At 32.5% G+C, this 21,733-nt stretch overlaps 1 protein-coding gene across 4 annotated transcripts in view; it reads left to right on the plus strand.

Moving 5' to 3' along the window:
* LOC126889811 (negative elongation factor D) overlaps nt 1-21,733 on the plus strand; it is a 124,613-nt gene that overhangs the window by 3,436 nt on the left and 99,444 nt on the right. Inside the window, exons 1-4 of one of the 4 annotated variants that reach the window (XM_050658473.1) lie at nt 1,904-1,922; nt 2,198-2,260; nt 2,418-2,640; nt 14,741-14,970. In XM_050658473.1, coding sequence (XP_050514430.1) covers nt 2,207-2,260; nt 2,418-2,640; nt 14,741-14,970 — 507 coding nt within the window. In that variant the 5' untranslated portion in view covers nt 1,904-1,922; nt 2,198-2,206. Of the gene's footprint in view, nt 1-1,903; nt 1,923-1,955; nt 2,261-2,417; nt 2,641-14,740; nt 14,971-21,733 lie in introns of those variants that run through there. The other 3 variants (XM_050658472.1, XM_050658471.1, XM_050658474.1) reach the window with 3 other exon arrangements.

Raw genomic sequence — 21,733 nt, forward strand, 5'->3', positions numbered from 1 at the left:
ACTGCATAAAAAAGCCTTGAAATTAGTCTTCCCATTATCATAGAAAAACCCAGAACCTATCTTCTTCTCTATCACAGGTAAGATATCAACAAATATGTAGCCAAACACATAAAAAGAAAGGAATAACGCCAGCTTTCAGAACTAACAACTTACAAATATTTTAAATAAATCTTGTGGGAAGATTGAAAACAAAAGTTTTGTTTATTGTTAGACATGAATTTCCAACCATCGAATCCGTTAATTCTTTTCATTACACTTTAAGCACACTACACTCTAAAATAAATTTGTAGTAAAGTGTACAATCTGATAAAATAATACCGTCTTTTCCGTTGGCATCGGTCCATTTTAATTCGTATCTACTTATCCAATATATTTGAAAATATCATTTAACCTAACCTATTTTTTATAGTTTAGACTTCCCTTATCTTTTTCTCTAAAAGATATAAATAGTTATAAATAATTATAGATAAATAATTTAATTGAAATCTACACTAACATTTGTTTAAAAGCACATTTAGATATTATGAATACTTTGTTAAAGAAAGAATAATCTATAAATGTTAAAATATACTACTAGTTAAAGAAAGAATAATCTTTTTTAGCCGTAATAGGTCCACTGCACATTATTTAAATTTTGGCACGAAATTCAATATGACATTGCCTGCACATGCGCAAATAAAGGAACGAATTGGACAAATTAACGTCTCCTCCTTTACTTAACAAGCCATGAAGTTGAAATTTGGCAACATCTATTGGTAGACCGATTAATTCTGACAGTTCTCATTTGTTTTTAAATAATTTTCACTGTATTTACAGAGAAACTGAAATATTTTACAATATTTCGTGCTCCAAATTATAAAGAACATTTAAAAGTATGTTATTGAGATGATTTTAGTTCAATATAATATATTTTTATATAAACTTGCGTGCATATAGAAATCCGTCCACTTAAAAATTTTGTCATTTTCAATGTCTTATATTTCCTAAATCTGTTGGTAGATTTAAGTGATTTTTTAATATGTTATAGCCTAATTCTTTTACAATACCGCTGTAATAATATTGTTGCTAACCAGTTAAATTTTTATGGTGTACCGGGCATTTATAAAATACTGAAATTAAAACCCAACTATAGACTCCGGTTTTCTTAACATTCTGTTTTTTTGATTAATTCGCTTATGTTTAACAACTAGAGTTGTTCTTTATCAATTCAGGGTGTTTCTAAATAAGTGCGACAAACTTTAAGTGGAAAGGAACAAAATGTAAAATTTTGACGCCTGTATTTTAAATGTAATCATTTTTTTCGAATCCTGAGAAAACTAATAAGTATTTTTGAAAAATTTAAACGCAGAAGGAAAGATTACTTTATTGCCGAGGGCAGAAAGTCCCTTAGAATGAATAAAATGTTTTTTTAGTGACATATTTGAAACTAAAAATCACATTAAATTTTCTGAATTTTTCACCCCTGTAACTTATTAAAATAAACATAGAAGTTTTCAGAGACTTTCGGCCCTCGGTCCTAACGTAATCTTTCATTCTGCGTTTAAATTTTTCAAAAATACTTATTAGTTTTCTTAGGATTCGAAAAAAATGAATCCCGTTTATATTCTTGTTATTGCTTTTTTTTTGTATAATAAACGTTACTTACAAGGAATTACTTTTAATATTATTTTGTACAAACTTCTAATTAATAATATTTTCTTATTCGACTCAAAAAATACTATAAATTTTACCAGAATTTGTACTTTAAAATCGTAGTTTCGAAAGCAGTAGTCCGAAAGTCGGACTACGGACGTCATCAACTGCGACGTTGCCTTTTTCTCTTCATGGCTTGTAAAGTAAAGGTGGCTATGTTACAGTTTATACGAGAAAAAGAAGACCAAATGACTGTATAAGATTATGACAGTTGACATGAGATAGGTGACGTAAGTATAAATAAAAGAAGAAAATAAATTACAGAATTTTATGGTTAAGAATTTTATGTTGGTTTGAAGTTTGAATCATGTTTGTATTTGTTATTAAAATTTCTACACCTTTGGAGTAGCAACGAATTCATATATTGATATTAGCCTACAAAATACAAACATATTTTGTTCTATTTTTGAAAAATAATTTTCTCATATATACATTATAATATAATGTATTATCTCCTATTCTGTTAGAAATAATTAAGTATTCCTCTTATTTTTTTAACATTCAGAAATTAAATATGGAAGAAGATTACGATGATAGGCCTTGGGATGGTGGTGATAGACATGATGATGTAAGTAAAAGAAATATAATTTTCTTTGATTGTAAGTTATTTTTCAGTTTAATCAATTTAAAAATGGCTACTTCCTTTCTATCAAACAGAAGTCTATTATTTGTCTATTATCTTTCCTGTACTGTGCATTCATTAATTGAATCGATTTTACTTTTAGTCTGATGCTGGAGATGAACCAGAAAATCCAGAACAAGTTCTAGCAGAATGTGCTGAGAAATTCTCAACCCCAGATTATATAATGGAACCAGGCATTTTTTCACAGTTAAAGCGTTATTTTCAGTCTGGAGGAAATCCATTACAGGTTATTGAAGAATTATCACAAAACTATACGGCTGTGGCACAAATGGCAAATTTGATAGCAGAATGGCTTATAATTGGGGGTAAGTAATATATAGTAGGGCGTCCATTATCCGAACTAATTGGGGGAAAGGGTTGTTCAGAGATTCGTTTTTTTTTGTATATTCAAACTGTATTGATAATTTATCCACAGGTGAATGAAAGCCTTATATTTACAGTGCTCAGATTCTAAAGGTGCCAGTGAGGGAAGCGCATTATTATAGTCAGTGTATGAGAGAGAAAGTATTTGAAATTATATTTAATATTGGTTAAAAGTTTACAAAATTTATATTATTGGTTATTTCATTATTTCAAATACTTTCTCTCTCATACACCGACTACAATACTTACTCTCAAATACCACAGTTGTAGAAAGTGAGTCATGTTTTAATAACTTTTCATAGGCAAGTAAAATTAGACGTTTACCCTTTTTAAAAAAAATTTTTTGTTGTCGGAAAATCGACAAAATAAGAAAATTTAATTACTATTTAATAAACAAATTAGTCGTTATATAGTTGATTATTGCAGAATCTGTTTAATCGCTTAAAAATTGACAAAAACCTTCTTTGTCTGACTGTTTATTTTAGAATATACGTTCCGATAGAAGAGATCTCATTTTTATATCAAATACATTTCAATAATAATTTGACTGGTCTATTTAAAACCTTTTTGACAAGATTGCAGTTCTAAGAATATTGAACGTTGCCAGCATATATAATTTAACTGAACGTTATCTGCAAGATCGTAGTTTATATCCACGGTTCTTAGACATTACTACGGTTGCCTAGATCGACTAACCAATGAACATTAAGGGTGCGATTACGTCACGAGAGTGTACTGTCATTTGAATCGTAATATGATTTTTATCGAATCCTGAGAAAACCAAATATTTTAGAAAAATTTAAACGCAGGATGAAAGATTACATTATTACTGAGGGCGGAAAGCCCCTTAAAATAAACAAGCAGTTTCTATTGAATGAAATATTTGAAATTAAATATCACACTTCTCTTTTATTTTCACCCCTGTAACTTATTGAAATAAACATTATAGAAGTTTTCAGGGACTTTCGGCCCTTGGCAATAATGTAGTCTTTCATTCTAAGTTTAAATATTTCAAAAATATTTATTAGTTTTCTCAGGATTCGAAAAAATGAATACAATTAAAACACATTGAGAATTTTGACATGCGTCAAAATTTTGCATTAACTCAATGTAAAATTCTAAACTGTTGAATTCCAGCTTCCCTAATTATTTTACATCAAAAGACATTAGAAACTATTTGTAGAGGATTGAAATCTGTATTGAAAACAACTGTTAAAATTGGTCTACGTAATTAAACATATTCCAAAATTTTGTAAAAATGTAATACATTTTAGTTTTCAGCCCAAACTTAGGCCACACACAATGCAATAATGTTCACATTTTTGAACTGTCAATATTTTTATTTTATCATCTATTGTTTAAAAACAATACAATTGATAAGATACCCTCAGTTGTGGAGAAAGTATTAATAATAAAGATTTTTTATTCAGTCAATTAGGAATGGCGGTTTTTGACAAAACACCGGTTTTTGGTTATACCGGTTTTTTTGCTTACAGTTTAACCTGGCGGTTATAACCGGCCAAAAAAAACAGTTTTTGGAAAAACCGGTTTTTGGTTTTTTTAATCCAGTAGGTTATAAAATTACATTTACAATGCACTTTAGTTTGCGGTACTCCATTCGACTCGATATCAATATGATCAAAATTAGTACTATGGAAAGAACATCAATATCAATATAAATAAAACACAATTTTTAATAAAACCATTTTATGCTATTAATTAATATATTTATTTATTATTTTATTATTATTATTTATTGATTATTATTAAATATAATATAGCGTAAGATTAATATATACATTGTACATTGGATCGAAATAAAATTTGATTTGTGTGAATCCCAAAGATTTGTGAATTTCAGTAGTCAGATGTAGAGAACAGTAAACCAAAATTATTATACTACTGCTCAACAGAGAGCGCTGAAATAATTCAGGTTCTATCGTGATTGAATATATAATGAGAGTAGAATATAATATGCAATTATTGTATTCAAATCCAGATCCAAAAAATCCAAATTTAATTTACCATTTAAAAATATAATCCTCTAAAATACCCACCAATTTTCAACTTATACCATTTCAACTTATAAAAATTTCCCAGATTCTTTGAAATGGGATTTAAAAAAAATAATATCAACATAAATATTTTACTTAAAAATAAATTGGATAATGCAATTTATCTTTTATTTTTACTACCATCAAAAAAAAATTATCATGTATTACTTTTAACATGTTTGTATATTTGTAGAATAGGTACATTTTAACTCATTTAATACTTCCTGTATGGGTGTATCGTTTTGAAAACGTAGGGAAATTCTTGGAGATTCGTATTTGTAATCAGTAATTCGATATTCATAGTCAGAGCATTATTTTTGGTAATCAGAAAAAGTCATTCACCCACTTTCAATGTCAAGAGTTAAGTGTGAAAAATAGATGATGTTTGCGTCTAATTCAACCAGATCACTTCTTATGTAAATATTATGATTACAAATACCTTTTCAAGAAAATATTATAATAAAACTTATACATTGTTTCTGGCTGATGTGAGATTGCACTTTCAGTTTACTTCTGTATTTATAAAATAAAATAAAATTTGAATTATGGTTTTGTTTAAAATAATTACTTGAGAATAATAATTATGATTGGGATCCAAAATAATACCTAACCTAATCCTAATCACTGTGAAAACCTAATAACCGGTTTTTACTTTAAAAATAAAAAACCGGTTATAACCGGGACAAAAAAACAACTGGTAAAACCGGTTATTGCGAAGTAAAAAAACCGGTTTTAGGTTTAAACCGGTAGGTTTTTCCCATCCCTACAGTCAATGGTGTGAGCACTGTCAGTGTCAGTTAAATAGTAACGTGTGGCCTAACTTTTACACGCATATCTATTGTGGCAAATGTATCATATTTTTCAAAATTTTGGAATGCATTTAAATCATAGATCAATTTTAAGTTTTGATTTTAATACAGATTTTAATTCTCTACAAGTATTCTCTCATTATTTTTTATGTAAAATAATTAGGGAAGCATAAATTCAACAATTTAGAATTTTACATTGAGTTACATTTCCTATGGCCCTTTTTACGATTCACCACCCGGTATAAGATAAAATGTGTACTATTTGTCTTATTATTTCATAATAAAACAAATAATACACATATATACACAATAACACACATTCAATGATCGAAAATCATTTAAAAATATGGGAATGTGTACTCTTGTGACCTAAAGTCAAAAATATAAGTCTCCCCACCACCGTCGGTCAAGGCAACAGTAATAAAGTCTAATAACCGTGGTTTATATCTTTCTCTAACCTTAGGCACTGTCCGAGATCGACAATGTCGTCGCAGATTAAAGCGATGTAACTGGCAACAGCGGCAGCGTTCAAGGATACGTGTGTTGCTGTAAGTCATTTCATGAGCGCACTGAAAGGTATTTCATAAACCAGACAGCTGATTTTACGTTTTGCGAATTGTGAGTAATTTAGTGGCAAATAATAATAATTAAAAACAGAATTATTTGTAGTGATATTAGTAAAAGGTGATTTTAAATTTACTGAACTGTGAGTGATTTAGTTTAATTAAATTTAAGTAGTGACAAATAATAATAAAAAACAATTATTTGTAGTATTAGTGGAAGGTGATTTTACCTTTACTGAACTGTGAGTAATTTAGTTTAATTCAATTTAAGTAGTGACAAATAATAATTAAAAACAGAATTATTTGTAGTGTTATTAAGTAGTGGCAGGTGATTTTACATTTACTAAACTGTGAGTAATTTAGTTTAATTCAATTTAGTAACAAATAAGAATTAAAACATAATTATTTGTAGTGTTATTAGTGGAAGGTGATTTTACATTTACTGAATTGTGAGTAATTTAGTTTAATTCAATTTAAGTAGTGACAAATAATAATTAAAAACAGAATTATTTGTAGTGTTATTAGTGGAAGGTGTGAGTAATTTAGTTTAGTTAATTCAATTTAAGTAGTGACAAAAAATAAATATGTCTGAAAGTAGTAGTAGTGTATTAGTGTATTAAAAAGTATTGTATTAAAAAGAAACGCCACAATTTAACACCTGAAGAAAAAGCTATGATCGGAAATGTATTTGAAGGACTTCGAGCCAGAGAACAAAATATGAATGTAAGCGATGTAGTTACATTATGTAGTATTTTAACAAAAGTTTCGGAAGCTAGTGTGTACAGAGTCATTAAAAAGGTCGATAAAACAAACGATAGTAATACTTTGAAGTTTGAGACAAGAGGAAGGAAACAAATAAAATTGGATGATACGACAAAACAGGCCATTCGTCGTGCAGTACATGAATTTTATTTTAAAAACGAATTACCAACTACAGTGGAACCTCGATTATCCGTCAGGGCACCGGACCAAGGGTATGACGGATAATCGAAAAGACGGTTAACAGAACAATAAAAAAAATAAAAATTCGTAGTACATATAACTCTCAAATTGTATTTGTATGTTTTATTTAACAATATAAGAGGGATTTATGTTAGTACAGTAGAATCAATTTGAATTAAAATATTCCGAAATCTTTCGTTGTTTTATTGTTACTTCACATTTTGCAACGGCTGAATTTCTTAATCGAGGTAAAATCATCAAATCTAATAATTATTGTGCTGTGCATTTTTATTTTCGGCTTGCGATTCTAAAAATAGAACTCTAAAAGCACGGTATCATTTATCATTACCTATTTAAATTGAAATTTAATCCAGATCCCTGAATAAGAACAAAAATTATTTACATAAAAATATGCGGTGGTGGCATAACTGCACGTGTACATTTCAACGAATTTCGTTTGGCTTATCGCAATGCTCAATCAAAATGAATTGATGACTAAATTTTTACTTATGTAGTCAATATAACTTATGTATGGACCCTGACGGTTAATAGAGAGACGGATAATCGAGGTTCCACTGTATAAAAAAAATTGCTCTTTCCCTTCAATCTAATGAAAATATTCCAAAAATATCAAGACATGTTTTGTTACGTACTTTACGTGAAATGAACTTTAGGTATTTAAAAAGAAAGAGGAATAGTACTCTTATTGAAAAAGAAGAAATCATTTTATGGCGCAGACGGTACCTGAAAAAAATTGCAGAATTTCGAAGAGATGGAAAAAAAGATATACTATACAGAAGAAACATGGTTAAATGAAGGACATACAGTGACTAAAATTTGGCAGGATTTAAATGTGAAAAACAAATGACAAGCTTTCCTAGATGGTTTGTCGACAGGTTTAAAAGCCCCATCTGGAAAGGGAAAACGCCTTATTATTACCCATATTGGTAGCGACTCTGGATTTGTTGAAGGAGGTTTAAATACATTTGTTTCTAAAAAAACTATAGATTACCATGAGGAAATGGATGCAGATCATTATGAAAAATGGTTTTCAGATATTCTATTAAAAATTCAACCACGATCTGTTATTGTTATGGATAACGCTCCATATCACTCCCGGCGTGTAGAACAGTTACCAACCACTAAATGGAGAAAAGCAGAGATTGCGGATTGGCTTACTAAAAAATATATTAAATTCAATGAACAAAATTTGAAGACTGAATTACTAAACTTAGCACGGTGTCATAAAGATAAATATATTAAATATGTAGTAGATGAAATGGCGCGAGAACTAGGCGTAATTGTACTTCGATTGCCGCCATACCATTGCGAATTAAATCCGATAGAACTTATATGGGCTCAAATAAAAAATGAAGTAGCAAGGAACAATTTTACTTATAAATTAAATGATGTTAAAAATCTACTTAATGGTGCCGTCAGCAATGTGACCTCACAATCGTGGATAAAATGTATCGAACATGTAGTGAAAGAAGAAAAGAAAATGTGGAACCTTGATAACTCCATTGAAATTACCATTGAACCAATAGTTGTGCATCTAGGTGAAGATACTAGTGATGAATCTGAAGACGACATAGATGACTCAGATTAGGTGATATATAACGAAGTTTTTATTTGAACATATTTTTTATATTTATCTCTATCAACGTAGATAAGCGCAACACTGTTTAGGCCCCATTAATCAGATTTTATTTTTCAGAGACATCCTACCAAAAAAATTAAAAAAAAACAAAAAACGGCTTCGGCCTCCAAAAAAATTAAAAAATTACTAACAAAAACCGGCGCAAGCCGCCAAAAAAATTAACAAAAAAAAACAGCAAAAAACACGGGCTCGTAGGGCCCAAACCCTTGAGCACCAAGTCTCTGATCCGGGCCTAGCCCAGAGCAGAGGCTTGGGGCCCAAGCAAGCAATTTTAGTTACGCGGATAAGTCACTAGATGAAACAGGATTAAAGCGCCTCACGCTAGCCTGAATTTGCAATCGATTAGGGCACCACGTTGGAGTTCTGTTACGCAAAACTCCCACGTGAAGAGCATTTGGCTGATAGTTGTGCCCCTATCGCGCATCAGAGTGCTATAGGGGGAAAAGGGATGGTCTGGAGCATTGGAGCGCGGTAGAGTGTCTCCTGTTTTACTCGAGTTTTACCTCGCTCCAATGAATTGTTACACCCGAATGTCATCAAGGGCTGAGCAAGTCTCTCAGGCTGGGTTGAATCAAATTGCTTGCTTGGTGCTACTATAATATGCGGTCTATCGTCGCGTTTCTGTTATACCTCGCGGTCTACCGTTGGTTGCGGGGTATAACCTGTATTATATTAAAGTGCCGGTATAAAATCTTTACAAAGTTATAAAAACGCATAAATCAGAAGAATTATTATTTTAATTTTACAAATTAATACTTTGTCATATTAATTTACTATTTTTGTTGGGAATAAGCTAATTTTATGGCTTATTCTCAACTAAAATAGTACATTGATATGACCAAAGTATTAATTTGTAAAATTAAAATAATAATTCTTCTGATTTATGCGTTTTTATAATTTTGTAAAGATTTTCATTATTGTGTGTAAAACTCTTCTCTGAGAAAAGATTATCTTGTCGTTTAGCGGCACAGGTATACTGTGCCGACAAAAAAAATTTTTACCAAGTAAATGAAACACATAAATCGGAAGAATTATTATTTTAACTTTATAAATTATACTTTGCCATATCAATTTACTATTTTAGTTGGGAAGAAGCCACAAAACACTATAATGATATTCACAGGCAGATCGCATCCCCAGGGTAGACCGCATACTATAGTAGCACCGTTTTCTTCATATATGGAATCTATAAAATAAGAAAATAATTTTTATGACGATCAATTCGTCCTAAAATTCTTATTATTTTTTTAATAATAACCGCACGCCCATGACTCGTCGGTTTCCTTTCCCCTTGGACCCGCAAAGGTCCACATTTAAAGTATGCGTCACTTTCTACAATTTTGGTATTTGATAGTAGTGTTGGAAAATTCTCGAGAATGAAAAATCAGAGAATATTCCCGAGAATATTCTCAAGAATATTCTCGATGTGGAGAATTTTCTGAGAATGAACCTGATGACTCTCTTATGGATATTGTTAAAGATGAAATAGGGTATTAAAAATCATTAAATTATATACAAAATTATGAGACGAAACAACAGTGTTCTTTATATATAAGAAAATACAAAAACATCAGAAAACAAAATTTATTTGACAAAAAAAATGAAAATTTCTTAGCAAATACTGGATGTGGTGAGCTAATCTGAAAAAGATGAGGCCTCAGATTCAGAATCTATTTGTATCATTAGCTCATCCTGGTCATCTACATTCTGCATTTCAATGTTCTGATGAGAAGTTGTGGGATTTTGTTTTTCACTAGTTGCCAGCTCAGTCATGGATTGGTCTACGTCTAACAATTTTAAATTGTGAGCAATAAAAGTTACTTTATCAGCTCGTTCACCAGTAAGCCGGTTTCTTTTAGAGGAGTGGATAAAACCATAAGTACTGAAACTTCTTTCAGTTGATACACTGGATGAAGGCATGCTTACCGTCATTAAACGAATCTAACAACTGTGTTGGCTGAAAAGCAGTTGATGAATGTTTCTGTTGATCCTTTTCAAATAATTGTCTCGCTCCCACTGGACATTTAACACATTTTACTAAATTTTTTGTCATTCTTTTTGCATTTTTCAAGTATTGACTATCACAAAATTTGCAAAAGTACTTGTTTTACCTTGTACACTTTTAATTTTACAGTAATTCCATATATTCCTTTTAAAGCGAGCACCACACTCTCGCGAAGTTACTTCGGGAAAGTTCACCGAAGTCCGAAGTACCCGGTTACTACACACTCGTTCTACTTCGTGAGGAACACATTCACGCCGGGCGATAAGGACTTCGGTTCCTTTGACTTGCTCTCAAAAACCGCCACAGAATGCAAGTAGGCAGAGGCGCAGCAAAGTCGCATGAACAACCTGTCTACTCTCGTACTCGCTGAACTTCGATCGACTTCGCGAGTAGTATAGTGAGCGTTTTAGGTTTTTTAGTAAATTATGCTTTACTTCGAACCATTCTCAATATTTGCACGTTAATATAGCACCAAAACAATAAATACTGACACTGTAAACACCCTAGCTAGTGGTTCATGGGATTCCCCAGCCCCGGTTACTTAGATTTTCGGGGATTTGGCAAGTAGGTGTTTGAGCTTCAAGAATAATAATGTTTGGGATGCAAAAAATATTCGAGGTGAATTGGCAAAAACAATATAGAAAATTCTCGAAAATAATTTTCTGCCCGAGAATATTCTCGCTGAGAATTTTCTAGCCGAGAATATTCTTCGAGAATATTCTCGTTTTTGAGAATATTCTCTTTTTACATCACTAACAATACTATGCATAGACGTCATCCACCACCAACACCTTTAGAATATGTGCGCTGTACATACCTAGATAAATTATGTATAACTTTAATGACAAATAGCATAGGAATTATTAAACAAAAAAGTGCAGTCTTTGCAACAAAATGAAGGTTTTTAAATGTTAATTACTAACACTTAAAAAATTTATTTCATTTGCTGAAGCAAGCCAACCTGTTTACAAGTGGCTAGTGGCCAGTTTCACCCGCAACGAATAGTAGTTTATTCAATGTGTAAAGTTATTTGACCAATAAAACTGACTTTTCTCCATTTTACAAATTTCAAGTTAGACTTATTTATTTATCAAATAAATATTTACTCTTCTAATAAATTGAGTAAATATTTATCAAATAAATATTTACTCTTCTAATACATTGACAAGTTAATCTCACTGTAAATATCTACAACAAAGAAAATTCGTCAGTTTAACTTTTAATCATCAAAATTGTATTGAAACGTAATAAAAATATAATCGACATACACATTTGATTTACACTAGGTCAAGAACAGATATACAATAATTATCGCTTTGAATGCGTTAAAACCCATAATATACATATTGAAAACTTCAATTCTATTATTTGTCATTGCAATAATGGAGTTATGACATTTACAATATATTATTGATTATGTAGTATGAATAGTATGACCAACCACTCCGAAAAATCCGGGACATGGCCCGAATTACGAAATTGTGTCCCAGCGTCTTACACAAGGCTTCCAGGCTATCCGAATTTTCAACGTTTTGATAAAATTCTATTTTAAAATTTTGAATACATTATTCTTCTAAGAGTTCACATAAAATTGAAATTTATGTATTTTAATTATTATCATCTTCTGAAGATGATTTGAGAACAATAACAATAATTCATGTATACACATGAATCAGCTCTATGATGCATGCCGCATGCAATGATGTAATGATTGATGATAATTGTGTTTTTTTTTTCGGTTTTGTCAACCATTTTAAGTAAACAAACTTCTTGATTTCGTTAGCGCTATTCTTATGAACAATAAAATAAATCAGGTATGGTTTGTTCAACAGTAAATGGTTGAGTTCAATTAGTGCGGTCGTAAATATTATTAAATTTATCTAACCTGGCCCATTGTTAAGACCCACCCGGAGCGATAAGCAACCGAGGTAGACAGAGTTGGTCTTTTGACAATTGACACTGACTAAACGGTACTCTCATAATAAAGCAAAGAAATTTTACCAGAAAACATATTTAAATTTTACCTGAAACCGGGCCTTTTATACTATTACATATCGGTTAATCCGGGATGTTTATAGTGGTAACTAATTGAACTCAACCATTTACTGTTAAACATACCATAGAATGATTAATTTCCAAATCATTATGTGCTTTTAACCAAAATCAAATCTTCTGTGTTGCAATATAATTTTATGTAAACATTTATTTTATGTCAGTAATCAGTTTGAAGCCGCAAATGATTAAGTTAAATAATCAACAAAATGATGATATTAAAATTCTATATTAAAAAAATGGCCCGATTTTCATTGAAAAGTCCCGGATTTCAGATATTTTTTTCAGCCCTGTTCCGAATTCGACTGAATTGGAGTGTTTCAAGTTGGAGGTTTTAAATTACACATTTTTCCTCAACAGTAAAGTTTGTTTTTTTTTTGCTCTTTGAATCGTCCATTAAAACAACTGAAAATCTAACACAATTACAGTGTGTTGTGTACACGGCTTCTCCCTTTCGGTTTCAAACGTATGTAAGTCTGCAGACAGCCAATCGCAACCCTGCAACTCTCTGACTCTCAGTGATCATGCGGCCTTGAGTTTCCATCTATTGGATGGCCTGACTATAATAAATTTTATTTGACGAATAACTATTCACTGATTTATTTGTTGTTGGTGAAACCGGCTCTTAGTCACATGTTTTTTAAGAACAATAGTAATATGTAATAATATATTGGCACTTGGAGTCACGCAGGCTCATGCCTTGGTGTACCTACAATCTTCCTCAATTCTTCTTTGATTTTTTGCTTTTTCTTCAATTGCTTACATTGAGATACCTCAGGTCATCATTAATTTTATGACTTCATTGGGTCTTGGACCTTCCTTTTCTCTTTTTACCACCTATTTTAGTGCTTAACAAGATTTTTTGCATTTTAACTTGCGTTTTTTAAGGATACATACTTGATACAGTAGAACCCCGATTATCCGTGTGCGGATTATCCGGGCTGCGGATTATCCGTGCTATGATTTTCTATTTGTTAAATTGCCTTTTTGAGGTTTTATCAAAATAGCGTCACTGTAAATCACTCGACGGAAACTCTAAACGCAGAGAGGGAGACTCATAATGAAAGATTTATTTTTTCTGTTGTCTTTTTATGGTAGGGCTGGCTATATGTATGTACATATGTATTACAATAAGAAATAAATGTTCGGATTATCCGTGCTTTTCAATTATCCGTGCCAACGTCCGGTCCCGAGGATCACGGATAATCGGGGTTCTACTGTACTAATAATTACTCTCAACTTGATTTAAAATTTACATTGCGTTATTTTAAAAATAACGCAATTTGATTTAAAAGGAATTCAATAATTTTTTGTAATTAGGCAACAATGTCAACTTAGATCTCTGACGTAGATAATGACGTGCAACGGTATGTATATTGTACAGACTGTATAAAATTTGCTGTCCTGCGGAATTTCTTACCAGGGATTATCATTGTCAAAATCCATACAGTTGAACTTTTTATCACATTAGTCGCAATTGAGTAGTTTTAGCATATCTATGATTTCAGATATACAGTAGAACCCTGATCTACCATGCGTGGATTATCCGGGCTGAGGATTATCCATGCTATAATTTTCCATTACTCAAATTGCATTTTTTCTAAGATTCTAAGTAAGATTATAATAAATATGATTGCGATTTGATTATTTATCTAAAATAATTTTTTTCCGATTATAGCGCCATCTATTAACAACTAGAATAAATGTTATCAATATGTATAATCACAGTTTTCCCTTTTTTTCTGCCACTTGTGACACACTGAAAAAATCCTCTGAGAAGCACCATACCAACTTTCTCCTTTCACTAACCGTTTATTAATCTCGTATTTATCTTTCATAAAAAGGACAACACGCTTACGTTTAGGCATTTTCAATCATTAAGTGTTTACCTACATGGCATTCAGATAATCGACGCTCTACTGTACTATGAAAGTTACAACCTAAGTTTCATTTACAGTTATTCTTTTAGGTGTGAAAGTAACAGATGTTCAAGCTATGGTAGAAAACCACTTGAAAGAAATGATTTTAAAAACTTTTGACCCAAAGAAGGCTGACACTATATTTACAGAAGAAGGAGAAACACCTGCTTGGTTAACACAATTAATAGAACATCCTACATGGAGATCTTTGATTTATAGATTGGCAGAAGAATATCCAGATTGTCTTATGTTGAATTTTACAATCAAAGTAAGTGTAATTTCCATCATGACTCTTATTAACCCTTAAAGGACGGACTTTTGTTTTTATTAAAAAACTGAAAAAAAGTTCGCGATTTATGTTTTATTTTGAACAAATATTAAAATTATAATAAAAAAAAATAAACAATTTATGTATTTTTTATAAAAAAAAAGAAGATTGCCATATGGCAACCGTAGTCCTTCCTACTACCTATATTATAATAAACATAAAAAATTACTATAACTATGAATAACAATAAAAACTATGAATAACAATAAAAACTATAAATAATTTAGTGTGACATTGCACATTGCACGTTAGGCATAAGCCAACGTTACATTTAGAGCACATCGTTCTCATTATAGACTTGCACCTTTTATTTGCACATTTCTTTTTTTTTATTTTCCGGAGTAGATACCAGAAAATGGCTAAGATTATCATACCTAACATCATGTCATATTCCATGTCCCAGTAGTATTTTTGCCAGGTAATTCGTTATATCCAGTTATGATAAAAATTATTATAAAACATTTCATGTCGTTGATCGTATTTGGGATCTGCTAGATTTTTAAAATGTGCATACCTTTTAGATTCTGTAACCAATAATTCGATTAATTCGTCATCAAAATTTTTTTCGAAAAGTTCAAAGGGCGTGCAGTTACTGTATCCTTCGCAGCTGGATGCTGGAAATTGCCTAGCAGTTGCTTCCAAATCTCCCTCTTTGTCCCAGTTTACCTAAAATAAATAAAACTTTATCACCTATATTTTTCGTAAAAATACAAAATATATCTTGGTAGCGTCTATTTTCTCCATTGCAAAATCCTTTTCGTTCGAATTGCGAACCTGAAACTCGGCTGGAGCTCATAATTGGCTTGTTGGTAAATTATCTATCATACCACCATAATGGTGCCATACATTATCCTCATCAGCAGAATCTTCATCGGTCAATTCATTTGTGTCTGGTGGTTCAATGTAGATTCCCTCCACATCTAAATCGTCCGCGGACGTTCGCCATTTGTAACGCCTCTTCAAGAGCAAAGCCTCTTCTAAAATAAAATAAAAACATTCAATAATAGGTACTGAAAGAGACTCTGGTTGCCATATGGCAATTTCAGTTTTTTCCGCCGTAAAATAATTACACACTAAAAGAAAAAGGCAAACTAATGCAACATTTTTAAAATCTAGTATATTCTTATAAATAAAATCGTATACTAAACAGAAAATAATTTATATTAGGTATTAAAAAGTTACTTACACAAATCTGATGTCCATTTTCTTGCACCAACAAAAATCGGATATATACACAACGATGTTAAACAAACAAACACTAACTTGAGACTGAACTTTTAGTACTACGTTAAAATATACTTATTTTACTATTCAGAACAGCATGCGCCATCTGCTTTTTAATAGAGAAACCTACTGAAAAAATTATTTAGATCACTGCTTACAATGGTTGCCATATGGCAACCATAGTCTTTTAAGGGTTAAAATACTAATTAGGTATGTATGAGCCCTAACAACTAAATGTTCAGATAAATGAAAATTTATTGAAAACATTTATCTTCAAAACCTTGCTTATTGAATTAAAGCACAAGATCAACAAATTAAAAAATTACTATTACTATTTTAATATGGGGTTACGTCGCTATGCACCTTCACAACCACGGCAATCCTATCTTTGCATGGTTCTTACTAAGGATCGACACAAGTCAGGGTTGAAATTATCCCATAATTCACCTAATTTTCTCTTCAAGAGTTCTCTATGGATCATTATATAATTTATGTTTTATCATATGCCACGATGTCTCAATAAAATTAAGGTCTGGCGAAGGCCATGAGAGAACTTTAAGGCTATTGTCTCCAAACCATTTTTTAGTCGTTTAGCCATATAGCCACATGAAGCGCTATCCTGTATCCTGATAGAACGTACAACATATAATTCAATTCAAGTCCCAGTAGAGATCGTGAGTACTAAGTGTTTTTTTAAGACAATGTTCAGTCACCATTTCAGTGACTGTTTTAATCTCTCTTTTATTGAGGTTCATCAAATTGTCTGTGAGTTTTTTTTATCAATATTCTTCATTATTTTCTTAGTCTGGATTTCTATTTGAGGGACTCTCCATTTATTTTGATGGTTTCTGATCTTCTTTCTAAACCACTTCTAAACCTTTGTTCTTCTTTTTTTGCTGCTGCCACACAATGGTTCTGGACCTACAAAGGCTTCTATCGAGCCTTGGTTTGCCAACAAAGACTATAGCGGGATAAGATGGTCAAAAATGCCCCCTCACCGATCAGCCCCGCTACTTGTGTTTTCGATAAAGGATATAAAATTATGCCTTCATGCAAATTTTTAGCTTCCCAGAGGTCCTAGAACCTGTTGAACCGAAAAAGAAGAATTTTTAAGTTTCATTTTCTTTGGGCGCAATTTTGCTTTAAAAATTCAAGAAGATGTATCTTTTGAATACAAAACAACCTGATTTTTTTCAGATTTTTATATTAAAACTTGAGCACAGAAAAAATTTTTAAATTTTCAAAAAAAAATTTTAGGTTATGATAATATGATTTTGCCAAACTTAAATTAAATAGGTAGTATTTTTTTGTGTATTTTTTTGTCGTTCTTTTGATTGGCAGAGGCAGAATTTTTAATATCTGAGCGGAAAGAACGAAAAAACCGTTTTTTGGCTGTCTCGAGATGCATCTCGGGATAGCCAATTTTAGAATTTACGATCCTGATCACAACTGAAAAAAACCTAAAAGTGCGAATTTTGTCATAAAATTTGGTATGTGGGGTTATAATAATATTTGGAACAACTTTTCCAAATAACTTTTTTCGATATATCTCTCTAACGCGAAGCAAATCGAATTGCATATCGAAAATTCACCCTGTTGGTGGATTCGCAGTAGGCTGCGTTTAAAATTTAAATTTCAGTTGACTATTTTAAAAAATGTGAACTATCAACCTCTATGACTGCAAAATTTCAAATCTGTATATATTTTGTGTGTCTTCATCTTAAATGCGACACACTGTATATTATCAATTTGATATATAATAATAGTCTCCCGTGTTATACCGCTCACGTGGCTTTGGGAGTATATCAGGGTAGTCTACTATATCTAGGGCCTACGGTATACAAGGAAGGTAACAGGGCCAGTGCTACGTTTCAACCGCCTATTATTACCCCTGGTTTTACCCAAGGTACTCATTTTATTCAGGCTGAGTCGACCTGGGGCCTATAGACAATTTTAAAAATGTCTAGTTGTTCTTGCGGCGGTGGGATATGAACTCCGGACCACCAGCACTCGAGGCAAGCGTACTACCGCCTGCGCTACGCCGGTCCTTTCAATTTGTTAATTGTTCCAAATATTATTATAACCCCACATACATTTTATGACATAATTCGCACTTTTAGGTTTTTTCAGTTGTTGTGGTCAGGATCCTAAATCCTAAAATTGGCTGTCCCGAGTTGTATCTCGAGACAGCCAAAAAACGTTTTTTTTTCGATTATTTTGTTATTTCCGCTCAGATATTAAAAATTCTGCCTCTGCCATTCAAAAGAACGACAAAAAATACACAAAAAAACACTATCTAAAAGTTGGCCAAATCATATTATCATAACCTAAATAACAAAAAAATTTTTCCTGTGGTCAATTTTCAATATAAAAATCTGAAAAAAATCAGGCTGTTTTGTATTTAAAAGATACATTTTTTGAATTTTTTAAGATTTTTTAAAGCAAAATTGCGCTCAAAAAAAATAACCTAAAAATTCTTCTTTTCTAGATTCAACTGGGAAGCTAAAAATTTGCATGAGAGCATAATTTTATATCATTTATCGAAAACACAAGTAGCGGGGCTGATCGGTGCGGGGGCATTTTTCACCATCTTATCCCTAGCATAGCCTTTACTTCGTTACCATTTTTAGATGGCTAATGCGCATGATAAAAAATTCTTCTCAAATATCTACAGGTATTGAGAGCAGGAACTTATATTGCGTATTGTAAGTACAAAGCATTTTAAGAGTAGATTCATTGAGTCTGAGAAGCATTGTTCTACAAACGGCTAATATTATCAAAGAGTTTCATACAGATATAAAGATTTCAACGAATAGGAAATTAAAAATGAATAACCATTTTCAATTTCGTTGCAACACGAAACTACAGCCGCATCATTTTCTAGTATTCTAGTTCAATCAGAGAGTGCTGCAAGCACCTCTACCGGTTTCGAAACTTACTAGTCTCTCATCAGGAGGCAGATATGCTGCTCTCTCTGACCCAACCAGGACAAACCCCGGCGTGTAGTCACGAACCGCAGCGAACGAAATGGCATGGATGCCCTAGCGGCAACTGCTAGCAAAAGACTAAGTTTTCAATCTAATAGCACATAAAAAACACCGAAAGTGTTGCTCTACATCCTACCAGATTGAAAACAATGGGAACCTTCTCTGGTTACACCTCCGATGCTTCTAAAATTTGCAAGCCATAACGGATGCTGACACTCAGGAAGATGAGGAAATTTTACAATTTATAATTCACGTCCCATCTGCTCAGCGCGGTAAAGTTCCAACGAGAATAGTTCCCTTCGTACTCCAATCAAAGTAAACATGTAAATCAAAAATCAATAACCATTTTTAATTTCGTTGCAACGCGAAACTGCAGCCGCATCATATTCTAGTTAGTTCAATCAGAGAGTGCTGCAAGCACCTCTACCGGTTTCGAAACTTATTAGTCTCTCATCAGGAGGCACATATGCTGCTCTCTCTGACACAACCAGGACAAACCCCGGCGTGCAGTCACGAACCGCAACGAACGAAATGGCATGGATGCCCTAGCGGCAACTGCTAGCAAAAGACTAAGTTTTCAATCTAATAGCACATAAAACAACACCAAAAGTGTTGCTCTACATCCTACCAGATTGAAAACAATAGGAACCTTCTCTGGTTACACCCCCGAGGATTCTAAAAGTTACAAGCCATAACGAATAGCGAAGCCATAGGAAATTGTTTATCTTTATAAGAACTATTAGAACTATTGGCACCGTCTAGCTTTCATTAGATTAACAGATTAGCGCAAAATATAAGTGTGAAAGAACCTAGATTGTCTGAATAACAAATATCAGTTTGAGAAGTTTTTTGTAATATGATGTCTTATAGCCCGGGAAGTAGTGTCAAAGTACCCCGCACAAACCTTATGGAAATTAAGTCCCAGTGGATTTAGTTCATACTTTGGAAAAATACTCTTTGAAGCATCCTGATAAAAAGTTCTCATGGGCACATCTCGATCGTATGGAGGATTTTCAAAATATAGAGGCACAAACTCTGAAAATTATAAGATTTACCGGGTATTCCAATCCCTTGAGTTACTGGTTATCTGGTAACTTGTCGAAGTTTGGATCAAAGAAAAGTACTAGTAGTCTAGGATTTTCTCCTGGCTATCCAATGGTGACATTTACTTTGACCTTGACCTTCAACGGACGTAATCTTCTAGAGTTTCGAGGGTTTTCGGCATTAAATTGATATAAACAGATTACTCATGGGTTTTTGGGATCGCTAAACACGAATATGCCATCTGAATTGACCTATGGAGCACGTGGTGGTCATGACCACTGCAAGGGACGTCATCTTCTAGAGTTTCGATGGTTCTCGGCATTTAATTGATGCAAATGAATTACTGGAGGGTTTTTTGCGGTAGTTAAACACGAATATGTCATCAGAACTGACCCCCGGTGTACCTGGTGCCAAGGGTCACTGCAAGGGACGTCATCTTCTGGAGTTTCAAGGGTCTTCGGTACTACATTGATGCAAATAGATTACTCATAGGTTTTTAAAGGTGCTAAACACGAATATCCCATCAGAACAGACATCGGAGTACCTGATGCCTAAGGCACGTCATCCTTTGGAGATTCGAGAGCTTTCGGTACTAAATCAATGTAAACTGATTACTCACAGGATTTTGGGGCTGCTGAACGTGAATACGCCGTCAGATCCGACCCACGGAGCACCTGGTGCCTAAGGCAGGTCATCAAAAATTAGGGTTTTATGTATCTTTTGGTTCTACATCATATAAAATTAAGAAAAAAACAATTTGTCCAAAAAAAAAATAAAAATAATGTCGCGTGGGGGGGGGGGGGGGCAACCTCCCTTTTCACTTAGATTGGTCGTACTAACTTAGGAAGCTTCAGGGGTTCATGTACAACAACTTTACCTATTAAGGAGGTCAATCATAATAATATGATCAAATGCATAGTTTACGCTTCTATAAAAGACATATACTTTTTTATCATATATTGTGTCGTATAAATAATAAAAACGTGGTATTATCAAAAAATAATTGTTTTTCAAATCAAAATGTCAATTTTAAAAACAAGAAAAGTTTTCAGGGCCAGGAATTGAACCCGAGTCGCCCGGGTGAAAGCTAGTAGCTAGGTATTCTAGGCCACTATACACGTAAATCACGGAGATAAATATTTGACATATAAGTTGTAGCGTTTTTCGATCAAGTTTCACATTTTACCTTTTCTTGCCTAAAATCCCCGGTTTTGGGCCAGCTGACACATCATTTGTTAAATAAGCTTTGGAACACCTATCTAAATAAAAAGAAAACAGCCATGCTAAATGCTCCGGTCAAATTTGACACTACCTCCCGGGCTATTAGGCGAGCGGCAGCAACCCCTAAAATCACGTTATACCGACCACGAAAATCAACTTTCAGGAGAATGACCAATGTTGGTCATTATGTTTTCGAGGTCGCTGAATCCGAATATGAAGTTTATTTT

This window comes from Diabrotica virgifera, chromosome 8, assembly GCF_917563875.1.
Source record: "Diabrotica virgifera virgifera chromosome 8, PGI_DIABVI_V3a".
Classification (NCBI taxonomy): domain Eukaryota; kingdom Metazoa; phylum Arthropoda; class Insecta; order Coleoptera; family Chrysomelidae; genus Diabrotica; species Diabrotica virgifera.